Genomic DNA, 16,488 nt, shown 5'->3' on the forward strand with positions numbered 1-16,488 from the left:
GAAACATTTGCACATATAGCACTATATTACTATCAATGAAATCCAAACAGTATTTAAAATTCATTACATTATATATAATTGAATCAGGCAAAATACCTATTATACAATCATATTGAATGAGAAAATTCATTAAGAAAATATTACAAATGGCATATTTTCAACAAATTTTACCTCTAAATTCTGGCATTCCTGAGCTGAATTAGTAGGTAGGCCAATCCATTTGATTTCTTTCTTCTCCTTGGAAATAATGTTCATGGCCATAAGAACATTTAAGGCATCATAGACTCGTCGCCTTATATTTTTCTGATCATAAGCCTGCTGTAAACATGATAAATTAAAAGTATCAGAATACTTGCAGTTATACTACTTAGTAACATAAACTAGCAAATTAGATAAACATTGTTATCATCAGTTAGTCCAAATGATGATACCCAAGAGAGAAATAAATGGACATCATTAAGTAAAAAGGGAGTTTTTATGGGAATATATAATTCATTAAAAATGAATTTAGAATACAAATATATTTACCGATTCATTTGGTGAGATGTGAGCATCTGCAGTACTGAATTCTGCAACTAACTCATCTGCTACCTCATTATATGAGGTAGTTCCTTTCCTCTGAACCTTCTCACAAACCTTCATAGAGAAGTGTCGTAAACCCTTGCCATTCTTCTCTCCCTTTTTGTTTCGTTTCCTACAAAAATACAATTAGCTTTAAGTACACAGACCTCCCTAATCCATTTATGTACACAAGAGATTTATATATTTTACTTTTAAAACAGATGTCCTGAACTACTCGCTTCATTTAATTTCAGTGTACGTGACTAGTTTATTTACACAACCATGACCAAACATATCTAAACAATAAAAGAAAATGAATTTATTTTATGACTCAAAACATAACATACGCTTTCACAGAAAAAAAAAACCTATATTCTGAACTAAAGAAGTATGTGGTATATCAACATCCTGTACCAAAATATACTAGGGAAAAGAGTAATTGCTGCTTGAGAACTTATTATTTAGCAAATGCCAGATTGATTAAAAAATTGATGTCAGACTTAAACTGCATATTTTTGAGGCATATATTTTCATATTTCTACAAAACAGTAATTCTAGTTCTAATCTAATTTAACAGAACGTTACTTACCCAGCAGACCAAGGTGAAGAATCTGCAGTCTGATTCTGTGATACAAAGTGTGTATTGGGAGTATGTGGACTTCCTACTAAAATAGTATTTGGGGCTGATGGTCTCTGTGGTGTACCAATAACCTACAATTAACAGAAAACCATTAGAAAAAAATAATTATTCATTATTGTGATGTTATTAGCTTCCGTAAAAAAGTAACAATTGCAACTTTTTTGTACTGGCCAAATTAAATACGTCTACCTATAGGAACACAATCTTAAAATATGCTTATTGTTCCTCACTTTCAATATATTTATCAATATTGTAACTAGTTATTACATGATTAAGAGTAATAATAAAAATGTCCACAAAGATATTGTCCCCAAGTTTATAAGCTTGGGTCTCTCCTCTGCAATAGAAAATGTTACTTTAAGTATACCTGTATTACCTTAGTACAGGTTTTCAATTAGGGATTCTGAGACACCTGAGATACTAGAACAGTGGTGGCGAATCTATGGCACGAGTGCCAGAGGCGGCACTCAGAGCCCTCTCTGTGGGCACGCGCGCCATCGCCCCAGTCCTTGGCCTTCAGCTGGGTTTTAGGCCTCCACCGCCGTGTGCAAAAAAAAAAAAAAAAAAAAAAAAAAGGTTCAATCAGTCAATTTCAACTTCTCGCGGGAAAAAAAAATCTTACAAAGTTGGAATTGATTGATTGAACTTTTTAGTCCCACACCGTCTGCCGTTACCACCGCAGCCACGCCCAGCCAATGGGTCACACCCACCCGGCACCCGATGATGCATAAGTGGGTTTTGGGTTGCAATTTGGGCACTCAGATTCTAAAAGGTTCACCATCACTGTACTAGAACAACTTGTTAAATCCTTTAACACTAAAAAACCTATAATTTTAATATTTATTTTCAATAAATCAGTTTGATATGCAGATGTTGAGAACTGAATGAAATAAAGAATTAGAGATTTCTATATTGCCTAGACAATGGGAGTGTCTTAACTTCCATACCTAAAATATCAATAGATCTCAAATTATGACATACAACAAAATATTTAAAATGTATTGGGCTCCATTATATTTTATATAGGGAAGGACTGTCAAAATGGCATTTTGTTAGAGATGCAATAAGGACAATGTTTCTTTAAAACATATTATCATGGCTAAAAGTCTGACATTGCAGCATTGGAAAGATAAGTATACTGTAGGTCTCCATTTACTTAATGGATTGAAGATCTGATTACACTTACTACCTATGAGGAGGTTGCCTATAGCCATAGACTTGTATGGATAAGTATAATGAAATATGGGATTCATTTGTACAAAAAAAGCATGATACTTCTATAGGTGTTTTAGAAATAATATATACTTGCGTAATGTTTGCACTAGTTACATATAGAATTCTAACTGTATACTATAGCAACCAATTATATTTTGTTGCATTTTTTCACTTTGTTAAGCCATTAAGTATTTTTACAGTGTGTAATTTTGTGTTTTGTTCCTTTTTGTTATTATTTTAAAGCAATAAAAATACATTTAATTTTTTTTAAAAAAAATTCAATGAGAAAGAAGTGATTTATTTCCTACTTTCATATCCAATCCCTGTTAGGAAAAGAGTAGCCAGGTTTTTATTAGCAATTACTGCTATAAAAAAGCTCAAGATGTGTGACTCCTAGAATGAAGTTGACAGGAATGAAGTTCTTTTATCTTTTTATCTTAATTTTATCTCTTTTGTTTTGTCTTATCTTGTTCTGTTTTGTTTTAGCAAATGTATAGGGTGATTTTATTCCTTTTATTATATTGAGCCTGTTTTTATGTGCTGTCTTTTTAACACTATAGTTATGCTGGTCACTGATGGTTAATAAATACAATTTCAGATATTACTTTAAATAATTAGTCATGTATCTGTAACATACAATGAAAAAACTAGGATTGTTACTATAATCCTAGTATAAACCGGATAATGGATTTTATTGTACCAACTTGTTAGTCTACAGTAAGTTCAGGCACAAATAAAATAAACCAGAACTAACTGGCAGAGCATTCATTTTGCCTTGATAATGGAAATGCTTTTTCTATAACTTTGGAATAAATATCCTTACGTCCCACATGCCTAATACTTTTCCCATAAGCAGGTGTGTATGTATTCATGTGTATGTGTTAAAAATGATCTTACAATTTGATTAGTAGACTTTTCTGATAGGCCTTACCACTTGTTGTGCAATGTTGACATTCGATGGTCCAAACGTTTTCGGCAAAAGCTGTTTTCCAAGTGTTGAGGGATGAACAGCTACTAATGAAACAACACCTAAATGTCCATGCAAAAAAATTAAAAATTGACAATGCATGTAACTTCCTACCTTAACACTGAATACATGTACAATACAGATATAATTGTCTCTAATGTTGACCCAGTTTCAGATCTTGTTCCAATATATACTTTCATATATACTTTCAAGTTCAACAGTTTAATATTTTTGAGCCTTGCAGAGATTTATTTATTGTTTAAAAACCTAAGATAAGATATGGAATTCAATGTTATGTGAATGGATAATTATATGCCTAACAAGATTTCCCTTTCTTGCCTTGTCCCTGCAACCGTTTTAAGTTTTTCAATTATTTTGGAAGTTGGCAAACTCTTTATAGTAGATTCTGAAGACCTAGGAAAAGGGATCATCAGCCGTTCCAATTTTGAAAGCTTCTGCCCAAGAAATATGAAATTAAAGTTCATCTCAATTATTTAAGCTGATAAAACTATTACTTCACTCTTTGAAATCAGAAAAGTTAACACTTAAACAATCTCTAAATGACCAACACAAATATCCAACTTTGTTTCAAACTTAATACTAAGATTAAATGAGAATGGATGAGAATCTCTATATTTACAATTTAGCAAATTTTCTGTTTTGATAAGACTTCAGTGTCAAAACTTTCCAGTCCTACTAAGAAAGTTGCAGTTTTACTGTATTTTCCAATTTGACCCAGAAGTCAGAATTTTGAGCGTCCAATGTATATGCAAAATACTGCCACCTTGTGGTCAAAAATAATGTATCTGATTAAATTCTTAAAAAAATATATCAATTCACTTAGCAAGATATAAAACAGTTCCAATTTGAGCACTGAGGGATAGAGAAAGGAGAAGAGAGTAATTTTTAGGCACAATTTGCTTGTCTGGTGTTATTTGTTCACTGCCTAACACAAGGTGCGCATCTCAAATTAACCTGAATTATAATCTGTCACATTCAAAGATAAAGAATATCACAATCTACATCAAATAATATGAGAACAACATTATATTCTCTATGTAATCTACCACTTATTAATCACTAGGAAGTGACATGCTAACATATTAAATTTGCATAATTAGCAGTAATTCTCATTTAGTTAATTTAACATTTGTGAGTCCATTGTTTAATAACATTTTAAATAAAACATTTGTAAACAGTGATTAAAAACATGTGGGACAAAATAACCTTTACTTAATATCCACACCTTTAAGCAAAATAAATTCTTGTAACATATATTTTTTCCTATTAGCACTTACTCAAAATTCAGTTATAAAAGTACATGTCACCGTCAATATAAATTTTAACAAATACCAACTCCAATGCAAAGTGACATGTACATATTCAATTCAGGGAATCAGGGTACCTTTCATGGAAATGCTGAATTTCAGTGGAAAACAATGCAAAATTATTATTTTTTATTTCAAACAGTGCATGCCTCCCTTGTTCATGAAAATCCCCACCAAATTATTTGAATTAAAATTAAAATCTTATACATTTCTTTGATTTGTCCTTCACTTTTAACTTTCAAATTCTAGATGAACTCAAAGCATTTCTTTCCCCCTTCCTAAACCCCACCACTTCAAAATAATTATTCATTAGATTATTGGGAAGTAGTAGAGCAAGAATGGAGAGTGAATATAGCCCTTGAATTTATCAGAAATCCTCAGACCTATACAATGTCATTTCTTAAACACAAATGATAAAAAAACATTACCTTTTCCTGGACTAAGATTTTGATCTATAAAAACCTTTAACTCTCCATTAGCTTCAATGAGACCAGCCTATGACAGAAAAAAAAACGCCATGAAAAATAATGTATAAACAAATTATATTCTGCTATCAACATCTATAGTAGAAAAAACCATTTATGTTATGACATTTGAATAAATCTTCACTCTTTTGGCTTTAACACATCTTTTTAAAGACAGAAATATCAAGCAACACAATTTCTTCTACAGTAACTTAAAATATTGTCCATTTACACAAGCCATAAAAATAGATATGAAAAACTGTGTTACGTACATTATCTGAACCATTTTGGAAGGAATAAGAAATATGATGTTAATTAGTTCAATAAAATATCTTTCAGCTATAGAATCAATATCCTAGCTTAACCTATATTGAAGAAACTAGGAAAGGTAATTGCAGAACTGTTCTTATAATCTTTGATAAATGGAAAACGAGTAAGCATTCCCAGAAGATGGGAGGAGAGTAAATGTTATATATTCCTATATTCAAAAAAAGGCAGGACTCTGAAAAATGCAAAATGGTCAGTTTGGTATCTGCACCAGGGCAAACATCTAACATCATGTTTAGGAATACTTGGCTAGGCTTGCTACAAATATGCAAAATATTGGGCAGATCAGTAGTTCTTACGGAACTAGTTAAAAAAAAATCTTGCAATCCCCAATGAACAAAGCTCTGATGATACAAAATAGTTGTGCTTGAATGCATTTGGGGCTCGGGCAGAGGCCAGAGCTTAATCTCTCATTGAACTCCATCAAGGATTGTGCAGAACAGTTTAAAAAATTCTGGGCTAGTTGGTACTTCTTTTGATAAACTCACAGTTGACTTTAATGAGTATTTGTTAATGGCTCCACTTCAGCTTGTAGAGATGGACTGTATAGTGCAGGGGTAGTCAACCTTGGCTCTTTTATGACTCGTGGACTTCAATTCCCAGAATTCCTGAGCCAGCTTAGCTGGCTCAGGAATTCTGGGAGTTGAAGTCCACGAGTCATAAAAGAGCCAAGGTTGACTACCCCTGGTATAGTGCATCAAGGTCCTGTTCTGAGCTTGAAGTCTGCAAGTGTCATAATGGTAGGGCGGGTGACAGCTAATATTTAAGATTCAAAATATTTAGACAGGTCTGAGCCATGTTCTGAAATTTGTATTATGAAGTTAAGAGAAAGAAATGTATATTTCTTGTACCTGGGAAGGAAAATTAAAAGGCACAAGTTTAGCATGGGGAAGATCTGGCTTGGCAGTAGTACATGGAAAAGGTTTTGAACCAGCAGTATGACACAGCTGCTAAAAAGACTAAAATGCTATTTTGGGATGTGTTAGCAGGAACATAGAATGTAGGCCATAGGAAATTTATTTAAGTTTTCATAAAAAAACAAGCAAACAAGCAAGAGAAAAAAATTAATTGGTCGAAAAATATATCTGTAACTGGACAAAGGAATGAACAAGATTATGCAATTAGTGCTCAGTATATATTTGATTAGAAATTAACCATAATAAAATCAAGTTACATTTAAATATATTATACTGTTTTAAGAAAGTTTAAATCTAAAGTTTAAATGCTAAAATTTTCATTATTTGTTGCTTATGAATACAAAAGTGAGAAAAGACTAAGAACACAATAAATAAAATTAGTTTTCTAACTTCCTCTGTACTCTAATTAATGTGCAATATTTACAGAGATTTAATTTTTAATTTTTTGTGCATATCTCTTAATTTCAATTTTAGTCAATTCTTTTTCCCATTAAAACCATACTATGAATAATGGTATTTCCCTTGCTGCATTGTATATAATATGCAAGGATGCCATTCTTGCTTAAATTTGTTTATACTTCTAATCTGAATATATGTTGTTAATTTTGCCATGTTTGTTATGTTTAAGTTTTCAGTCTGATTTTTGGATAACATATCTCTTTTATAATGTTGTCCCAAATCTATCCTTTCCATCATAAATATGTAAGTTGTGATACGTTTTATTAATATGTTTTGGAATTATGCTCAGTAAAAGTTTTACCTCAAATTTGATTTCTAAAATTCTTTGAATAATTCTATGAATTTCTTTCCAATATTTGTTAAGTATTTTTGTTCTACCACATATGATAAAAAGTTCCTCCTATCTCATGACATTTCCAACATTTGCTAGTAAGAAAATCATTGCACGCTCCACTCTGCCTTGGCCTGAGTGCATTTGGAGCCTTTATCCAAATAATACCAATTCAAAAAGCATAATGACAAATTGGAACAGCTTTAGAGTTTAAGATAATTAGAGTTGGAAACTAAGTCCTATGACAAAACAGTTAAAGAGTCTAGGGCAGTGGTGGCGAACCTATGGCACGCGTGCCAGAGGCAGCACTCGGAGCCAACTCTGTGGGCACGCTTAACGTCGTCCCAGCCCCGCCTCCTCCCATGGCCCCCTCCTCCCCAGCAGTCCCCCCGGAGGAGAGTTGCCCCCGGGCGCGGCCCATGTGAAGCAGCGCAGCCAAGTACATGGTAGCCGGGCAGCGGGGACAAGACTCCGCCCTTGCGCCCCATTGCACGCAGATGATGCTGCAGGGCGTGGGTAGAGGGCGTGGCCACCATGGCGCTGCTGGGCTGCCTGGGTGATCTGTGGCGGGCCATGGAGGTGGTGGGTGGCCCAGCAGGCAGGGCGGAGTGGGGATGGGGGGCGGTTTTTGGGAACTCGGTCTCTAAAAGGTTCGCCATCACTGGTCTAGGGTATGTTTAAATTCAGTAACAGTCTTAAAATACTAGGATTGTTCTATCAAAGAGGAAAAGGATGAGTCCTAATGGATCCTGCCATAAGCAGAGGGATGGACTAGATGATCCCTAAAGTGCCTTCCAACTATGATTCACCAGCCTAACAACTGCTGTGCCCATGAAATGAACAGATGTTGGCACATTTCTCCTCAAATAAAAAAAAAATGCAATGAAATTTCAGAGAATACTTTTTAAAAGCAAAGCATTAAAGAACCTACTTTTCCTCCAAAATATGTGAAATAGATATGCAGCACTCACTACAAAAAGCCATATTGAATATTGAAATAAACTGCTATTAAGTCAACTTCAACAAATCTCACTGCAGATACTGTTGAAATGCCATCATATGTCAGTTCATATATCCCAATATTAAAATTAAAAGGTAAGGAAAAATTATGGGCCTTGCTAAAACATGTTTCATTTCCTAATTTGTTTAAATCAATATTCCTAATTTAAAGTCTGGTGTACTGTATTATTGCAAAGGTTTAGAATTGTTGTAGCAGAGTTTTTGATTCTCTAGAATAACTTTCCAAGAATACATAAAGCTGTGGCATTGAGGTTGCATAAGACATGGCTTCTCTTCTCATAAAAGAATGTTTAAATCAAATACATTTCCCACCAAGTAGTCCAGAAAGATACCAAGATTATTACTACTACATGCTATGTTATCTGTGACAATGTAAACAACATCCCTAGATGACCTATCCAAACAATTTCAGGTAGAATGATGGTAACTAGCATGTAGAACTAAATAAAACCATAAAATAATTAAAGTGCAGGTGGAAAAAGTTATTAGGCAGTTCCCATCAAAACCAAAAGAAAATCTAGTTTTAATTAAACAAATTTTCAAAAATGATCAAGCTGTTTCACTCCTAAACCTTATGTAAACCAAAACACATTCATTTAAAATAGGATTCATTGGGATCTTTATTCTGTTAACCAAGTACACAAAATAAGTTTCATGTTTTAGGACTTAAAACCTAAGCAGTCTCAAGAAAGCTGGACCTGAATTTCTTGCCTCATCTTGAAATCTGAAGCTACAATGCTTCAAAAGTTCCACTCTGCTCCAAAAAGTAGCAATGAAAGCAGGTCAACATTTTTCTATATTTTGCATTATAAAGCACAATTTAAACTTTCTCAGTCAAGAAAACTAATCTATTTAAGACCAAGTAAAATTTCCCATTAACAGGAGAAAAGTGTTTTTTCCACATTTCTCACATAACAACGAAGTTCGCTGTAAGTACCCACTTACAATAAAAGAACTAAAGATTAGAAATTCTTTATTATAAACACAATCACTGCAAAAAAGTACACCAGATAATAAATAAGGAACTTTATTCTGACTTGGAGAAAATAAATATGTAATACCTTTTGAGTGAAATTTGAGATATGCTCTATCCATCTGGGCCATTTCACAATTAAAACTACAAAGATAGGATAGAATCACAGGGACTATATAAATAATTGCATTAAAGTATTTCTTTAAGAAAGATAAGAATTAAAAGCAAAGAAACTCAAGGTTTATAAATATAAACATGAAAGCAGTTTAGTCCACAGTCAATCACTGCCTTTCTAGAAAAAGTTAAGCAAGGTCAGACAAATTAAATACTAGGATGGGAATCCATCAGGAAGTTTTAGACTGAAATATGAGGTTGGAAAAACATTTAAGATGATGATGATAAGCTACTGTTGTATTTTATATGCACATACAGTATCACTTTTTTAAATTGTATAAAATGATTGTGAAATATAATTTAATACAATAACATATTCATGAATTCTCTAGTGTGTTTTACTTGGGAATCAAACAGCTTTGCTGAATAATCCAACAAATTTTAAAATATTCTCCATTATGCACATGTGATAAAAAGTCTACTTTTTTGCGGTTACTGGATTGGATTTGCTACCACACTTCAACTCACAACGCAAAGCCCAATATAATCCTGAGACATCTTTCACCTTAACTAGAAACAAATTGCAGTTTATGTTTATATCAGAACTTATCAGAGATGGCTTAATCAAGTCATTCATATGACTCTGGAACATCATACCTGAAGATATGATTTTGATTTGGAATCTTTAAATTCTTTGATGTTAACTACTTATGTACAAAATAATTCTTATTAATTAAAATTAATTCTTAATTCTTATTAGCCTCGAAATCTTTCCTTTTCATGATTTCTTTGAGTAGATTATGCAAGCAGTCCATAGTCCACATATTGATAAGGATTAAACTTGATTTTAGGTTCATTGCTATTTTATTAAAATGAATAGTTCAGAATACTTGAAAAGTAACAAATGTAATCTCCATTGCTGATTTAATCAAAATAAATTTGTTCAGCGAATCAAGTCAAAATGAAGTTCCAAAGCACTCCCAACAACTCATCTTTACAAAATACACAAAGCAAAAATGATTTAAAGAGTTTAAACTTCCTAAATTACTTTCAGTACATACAATGTAGATGTATGAAAGAAGCAGACAACATGCTATGGAAATCAATGCTTTCCCAGAAGACACAGAATCCTTTCTTACAAGGTCATATGCTAGACAGTCACTTAAATGCAAAGGGAAATGTTAGCATCAATCATTTAATATGTAACAGATATTCCTTTTCAATTTTATAGTTCTTTCTAAAGACAGCTTTGGTTCCTTTCCTGGAAAAAATACATCATCATCATCATTTAATGCTATTAAATTAGGTCTGTCGATTTTAAAATCAAAGTTTATGTGAGGGATGCATTTTGTTTAGCAGAGTGATATATTTTGAAACTGATTATCAGGTCTGTAAATTAAAAAGAAATAGTTTTTTTAAGAGTATGTAATGTCTAAAGGTTTTTAATAAGGTAAACACTATTGAAAAAAATAAGCAAGAGTATTTTATTATGATGCGTAAAACATTCAAAAGTTTCAAGTGTTCCCAACTCAGAACATAGGGCTGCTAAATTCGGTCTCAAATTAAAGACAAAACGAGGCAGATCATTCCACGTGGTTTTAGGTGACCCCATAGTATTGACTTAAAAAAAAAATTCTCCAAACCAAGCTGAGTTGGAGAATAATCCTAATAACCACTAACTTTAAGTTTAAGGAGTAGGTAAATAGATCCTCAATTAAGGACATGTTTATTAAGAACAGTCTGGATAAGAAAATATTGTTATCTGCCTGTTTTAAAAAAACTGTTTATTACTGGAAAGTTAGAGCTCACGAGTTGTCAGTTGGGCTTTATTTTCAGACAAATGCAAAATATGCACTCTACATATACATTATAGGTAGCACTGTTATATTGTTGAGCTTTTAGGTTGCCATATGCAAAAGAAGCCCATCCTGCAAGAATGCGGATAAAGTAATAGCCAGAAAAAGTTGTTACTTTCTGCTACTAAGCATTGCTGATATTATGAAGTTAACATGTTTTGAGTTTGAAAGTGTTTACTGAAATATTCCAACTATTCCAGAAGTGTTCCAAATTTGAAACAGCACTGGAATATGTTTGTTAATGCCAGAAGAATTGTTTCAAACACTGATCTGGACATTTTGAACTTGAAAATGAATCACAAGGTCATTGGACAGTACAGGTTAAACACATTTAATTAAAAGAAAAGCAATATGATTTTTGATATTGAATGATTTAGGTCATATATTCAAGGTCATATATAGAAAGGTTTTGAGGGTCCCAGGACACACATGATCTCAGGCTTATTCAAAGCTCATATTCCTACTTCAGATCCTGCAACAACATTCTATTTATGATTTTAGCAAGCAAACGATATGAACATTTATTTCTCATCCAATAGAGAAACACATCTTATTTATGTAGCAGCCAAATATGCATGCTTACATCAAATCCTTAGCATGTTCAAACATAGTTGCATGCTTTGTTTAAAGGTAATTAAAGTCTTCTATAAGTCAGACTTAATTTATGAACTTAATGGATACATGTTCATCTGGCAACAACAAGAAAATGGTACATATCATTGCCTTCATCTGAATTTTAATGGAATATATATACCTATGTGTTATATATACCAATTCAGTTAATATTTAGGATATGCAACAGATTGCAAGTCAAACTATTAGGGTAACTGATACCTATGAAAGCTTGTTTAGGAATACAGTTTAAAATAATAATGACCAGGTTAAAATGGTTTGATTTTAATATGTTTAAATGGTTTGAGCTAAATATAAAGTTGTCTACTCCTGAAAATGATATAGTCTACTTCTTGAGTTTCATAAGTAAATCATAAAAACAAACAAAAAAACAACTGACCAATCAATACCTTGGTAGATCAGAAACAGTGATTTTTGGAGGGGGTGGAGGCTTGATGGATCACAAGATTTAGAAATATAATGTATCAAATGGTTACTCAACCAATTAAATTTCTGCTTATATAGGAACATATGTGTGGATTAAATTGAACTAATCATTTCTAGCTCTGAAGAAAATTATAATTAAGAAACAGTGATTTAAACTTCAAGCAAAATTTCTCTGATGATTTGAATAATCAAAAATGTAATTAAAGCTGATACTCTTTAAAACCTGTATTTACACATTCAGGTACAATAAATAAGGTTAAATTAGTAGAAATTTAAAAATATACCTATAGATCACTAGATAATGATTACAAAATATTATACCTATGATACAAATAAGCATGAAACAAAATCAGCATCAGATGAGCCATCTATAAGTTTTCAAATTTAAACTTTCTTGCAATATTAAAAACTATCAACAGATGAAAAATAATTATGAAACCTATTATATGATCCACAGAGATAGCAAAGCAACAATCTAAAGGAGTCAATTTTTAGAAAAATACAAAGGTAGGCAAAATTTAATGATTCTTTTGCTGAAAAGAGGCAGAACTACTGATGATCCAAATAAAACTGCTTCAGAACAATCAAGTGTTGATAATGGTTCTTTCTAAAGTAAAAAGAATAAAAATGTACTTATCATGGATAAATAGCTTTGCACTGGTATTTTATTTTGATAAACATGGCATATTTTCACAGCAGCTGCCTAATAAGCTACGGTATGATATGACTTGTCTTGTTTGTATATGATGGAGTTTGTGATATACTAAAGGGAATTTAGCTATGTTGAGGGAGGATACAACTATACATTCTTAGAATATGGTAATAGTTCCACTGATATCGTTATTATTCAATAAAATATATCTGCTTCGCTCAACTCCTACAAGAGGCCATTTTAGCAACAGTAGTAATTTCTATTATTCATTAATCCTAGCAAAAAATATCTAGAAGTATTACTTACTATACTTACATCTTTTGCCATGTTACCAAGTCCAAAAGCAAAATGTTTACTTCTGATCACCACAGGAAGACTAGAAACAGCTGTATTATATTCTGAAAGAAAAAGGGAAGAATATAGTTAAATGTCAACTCACACACATTTCATATTGAATACCAATCGTTCTCAGATATTGTTAGTCATCCAGCTTGGATTTAAAATAAGATTTGCAAACGCTCTCCCCCTCACATATGGGGCAGCTTAGTCCTCAAGGAATTTAAGTTTCTTTCTTAGGAAAAAAAAAATTAAAAAAACAATCTAAACTGAGAAACATGGGCAAGATGAGGTCCTATCCAACCGTGCACCGCGTTACTGAGACTGATTATGCCTCAATAAAGATATGCACAACCTAAGCGGGTAATGCCTGCCCCATTCGCTGCATTTACAATTGCTAGGCCTCGGGGCCCAACCCCCAATGCACTCTTTCCCAATCCTAAACAAAACGCACGCCGCTTCCTCTGCGTAAATAGCCAAGCAGGCCGAGGCAATTTATGTAATGCTTCCACGAGGAGGAGGAGGAGGAGGAGGGGGCCCTCAGCCCCGGTGGAAATCAAGCAAGCAGCAGCAGCAGCAGCATCTGTGCTTCAGAGAACAAGTCTGGCCAGCCCCCGCCTCCAGCACCTACCCGCCCCTCTCCAGGGCCTCAGAAGCCCGGCCAGAGCACTGGAAGTCTAGTCCCGCCACACAACTGCCTCCGGAGAGGGACGCGGGCCACCCAGGCACCACGCTCCCCCTCGTTCCTGTGTCACCGACCCGAGGAGGGAAGGGGGAGGGTCGGCGGACTGAAGAGGGAAGAGAAGAGGGTCTCTTTCCCCATGTTAAACCATCCCGCCTTAATGCTCCGCGACAGAAGCAGCGGCGGTGGGGGCGACGACACCCGGCTGCCGCTTCCTCTTTCCCTGCCACCTGTCCTCGCGCCTCCCCCCCCCCGGGTACCTGAAGCGCGGGCGAGGAGTAGCCGAGAGCCAACTCCATCCCCCACCACGCACTCCCGAGCGATTCCCCCACCCACAGCGCCGCCGCCGCCGCCGCGCTCTCACAGGAGCCAGAGATGCCAACTGCACATGTGCAATGCACGGCCCTCCTAAACGCCCCCCCCCGGGGGGAGGAGACCCAGCGGGCGCCCTCGCCGGCAGGAGCTGTGCTTGGAGGGACGCTTCAACACACACACACACACACACACACCCCGTTGCACCAGTCGCTAAGTGAAAACTATCCCGCAGCATTGACAAAGCGGGAAGAAGGCAACGCGTTGTTTTGTTTTGTTTTTAAATAATCGCCGTTTCTCGCAGCACTGCCATCCAACTCCCCGCCCTGGTTCCTCCGGGGGCGCCGGAGCGGGAGATGTTCCTCGCAAGGGCCCGGGTGGGGGTGAAGGGTGGACGGCCGACCCGCTTTAACACGCAGTCGCAAGTCTCTCTAAACCAGTGTTTCTCAACCTTGGCCACTTGAAGACGTCTGGACGTCTTCAAGTGGCCAAGGTTGAGAAGCACTGCTCTAAACTGTCTGCAGCCCTTGAGGGTGCAGTCTCTGCACGTTGGCTGGGAGCGAGGATCCCCGGTGACTGTTGCACGCCAAATCCGCGCGCAAGGATCGAGGGAAAGATCGGCCGGTGCCTCGGGTTCAAGGGGCAGTAAATGCCCCTTTACAACGAGCCGATCTGATTTCCATCCCGCTCGGCTCCAATTAGAATCCAGAGTTGCCATTCGATGCGGACTTCCAAGGAAGTGCGCCTTGTTAGGCGGCGGGGAGCTGCTTTCCCGGAAAGCAGGAACAGAATGCGGCGGCAGAGCTGGCCCTCGCCTCTCTCCGAAGTCTCTATCACCCCCCTGCCCTGCCAAGTCGCGCTCTCCTTCCTGCCCCCGAGGCTCCGGCGGGCTGTCGTCCTTGACGCCCCGTAGCTGCCCCTCGCACCTGTTCACGCTTCCTGCACGGAAGGCGGCCGAGGACGATCGGGGAGCGCCGCGGCCCCGCTTATACTCTCCCGCCGCGATCCCGCAAGGATGAGTTTCTTGGCGGTTGGCAGGAAGAAGGGAGGGAAAAAAAAAAATTGAAACTTACACTTTCGTGCGTCCCTCCGGCGTGACGCTACGCGCTGGAGCTGACGTCACGGAGGGAAAACGTGCCCCGCATAGACAAACGCGAGGAGCTCGTTACGCCCTCTCCCCGTCTCCTCACGCCGGACGTTTGTTTAGCCAAGCCTACCGGGCGGTGCAAAGAAAACCGCGCGCATGCGTCAGCTTTTCGCGCCTTCGGGATTCCAACACGCCTTTTTTTTTTTTTTTTTTTTTTTTTTTTTTTTTTTTTTTTTTTTTTTTGCTCCCGGAGACCAAACGCGCTAGCGGTTGCTGTCGGCTTCGGAATCCGCCAGCTGGCCCCCCACCCCGTTGAGAGCCCCGCCCTCGCGAAATGGAAGGCTCAGACGGGAGAAGGGCTGCCCCGCCCACTGAAGGGGGGCATGAATAATCAGGGCCCGCGGCAGTGACGTTTCCCCCGCCTGCCCTCTTTCCCTTCATAGACGGCTTTAACCCATTGCAAAAGGAGGTTGTTGGTGGCGTCTTGAAATTGGCATATGTTCAAGGGCCAAGAAGGATCTGTCGAAGTCCATTCGAGCATGCTTATTGTATTAAATCAGTGTTTCTCAACCTTGACAATTTTAAGGCATGTGGACTTCAACTCCCAGAATTCCACAGCCAGCAATGCTGGCTGTGGAATTCTGGGAGTTGAAGTCCACATGCCTTAAAATTGTCAAGGTTGAGAAACACTGTATTAAATGGTTGCGATACTGGTACCGGATTATAGCGAGATGGAAGAGGTGGGATAATGTTAAGAAATGCATTATCGGTCATTTTCCAGAAGCAATCATTAATAATCTTTGTGGATGAGCGGATTCCAAAGTAGGAAGCCGCACAAAGCCATTTAGGGAGGAGAGAGATGATATTAATTCAGGAGGGGAGACCATATGGATACCGGATATGGAAGTCCGAGGATTCAACTTTCCTATTTTTAGGGCTTTCCCTGCACATTTGAAATATTCCCTGCTTATATATTACATTTATTTATTTGTACATTTCGATATGTATAGTCGCTCATCTTTAAATGGGGATTAGAGGAATGGGCTTTGAATTAACATACTGCCTCATAAAATGTCCTTATCTATTTGCACAATCAGCTCGAGCACATTTCTTGAAGGAACAGGAATTAGTAAAAGGTAGTTCAACCAAAGGAAGGTTGACGCCACAGTTTAATTTGTTCCTGCCCTA

The 16,488-nt window shown here is 36.5% G+C and overlaps 1 protein-coding gene across 1 annotated transcript in view; it reads right to left on the bottom strand.

Annotated features, from left to right (window-relative positions):
• The window catches only part of TFDP1 (transcription factor Dp-1), a 31,694-nt gene extending 17,478 nt beyond the window's left edge, over nucleotides 1–14,216 (bottom strand). Inside the window, exons 1-7 of the mRNA XM_015819316.1 lie at nucleotides 14,162–14,216; nucleotides 13,199–13,281; nucleotides 5,140–5,206; nucleotides 3,348–3,445; nucleotides 1,151–1,272; nucleotides 529–694; nucleotides 172–318 (exon numbers count right to left, since the gene is read on the bottom strand). Of these exons, the coding sequence (XP_015674802.1) occupies nucleotides 172–318; nucleotides 529–694; nucleotides 1,151–1,272; nucleotides 3,348–3,445; nucleotides 5,140–5,206; nucleotides 13,199–13,210 (612 nt within the window). The 5' untranslated portion in view covers nucleotides 13,211–13,281; nucleotides 14,162–14,216. The remainder of the gene's footprint in view (nucleotides 1–171; nucleotides 319–528; nucleotides 695–1,150; nucleotides 1,273–3,347; nucleotides 3,446–5,139; nucleotides 5,207–13,198; nucleotides 13,282–14,161) is intronic.
• Nucleotides 14,217–16,488: the final 2,272 nt, after the last annotated feature.

The sequence above is a fragment of the Protobothrops mucrosquamatus genome, unplaced genomic scaffold (genome assembly GCF_001527695.2).
Source record: "Protobothrops mucrosquamatus isolate PMUCROS unplaced genomic scaffold, P.Mucros_1.0 scaffold897, whole genome shotgun sequence".
Taxonomy (NCBI): Eukaryota; Metazoa; Chordata; class Lepidosauria; order Squamata; family Viperidae; genus Protobothrops; species Protobothrops mucrosquamatus.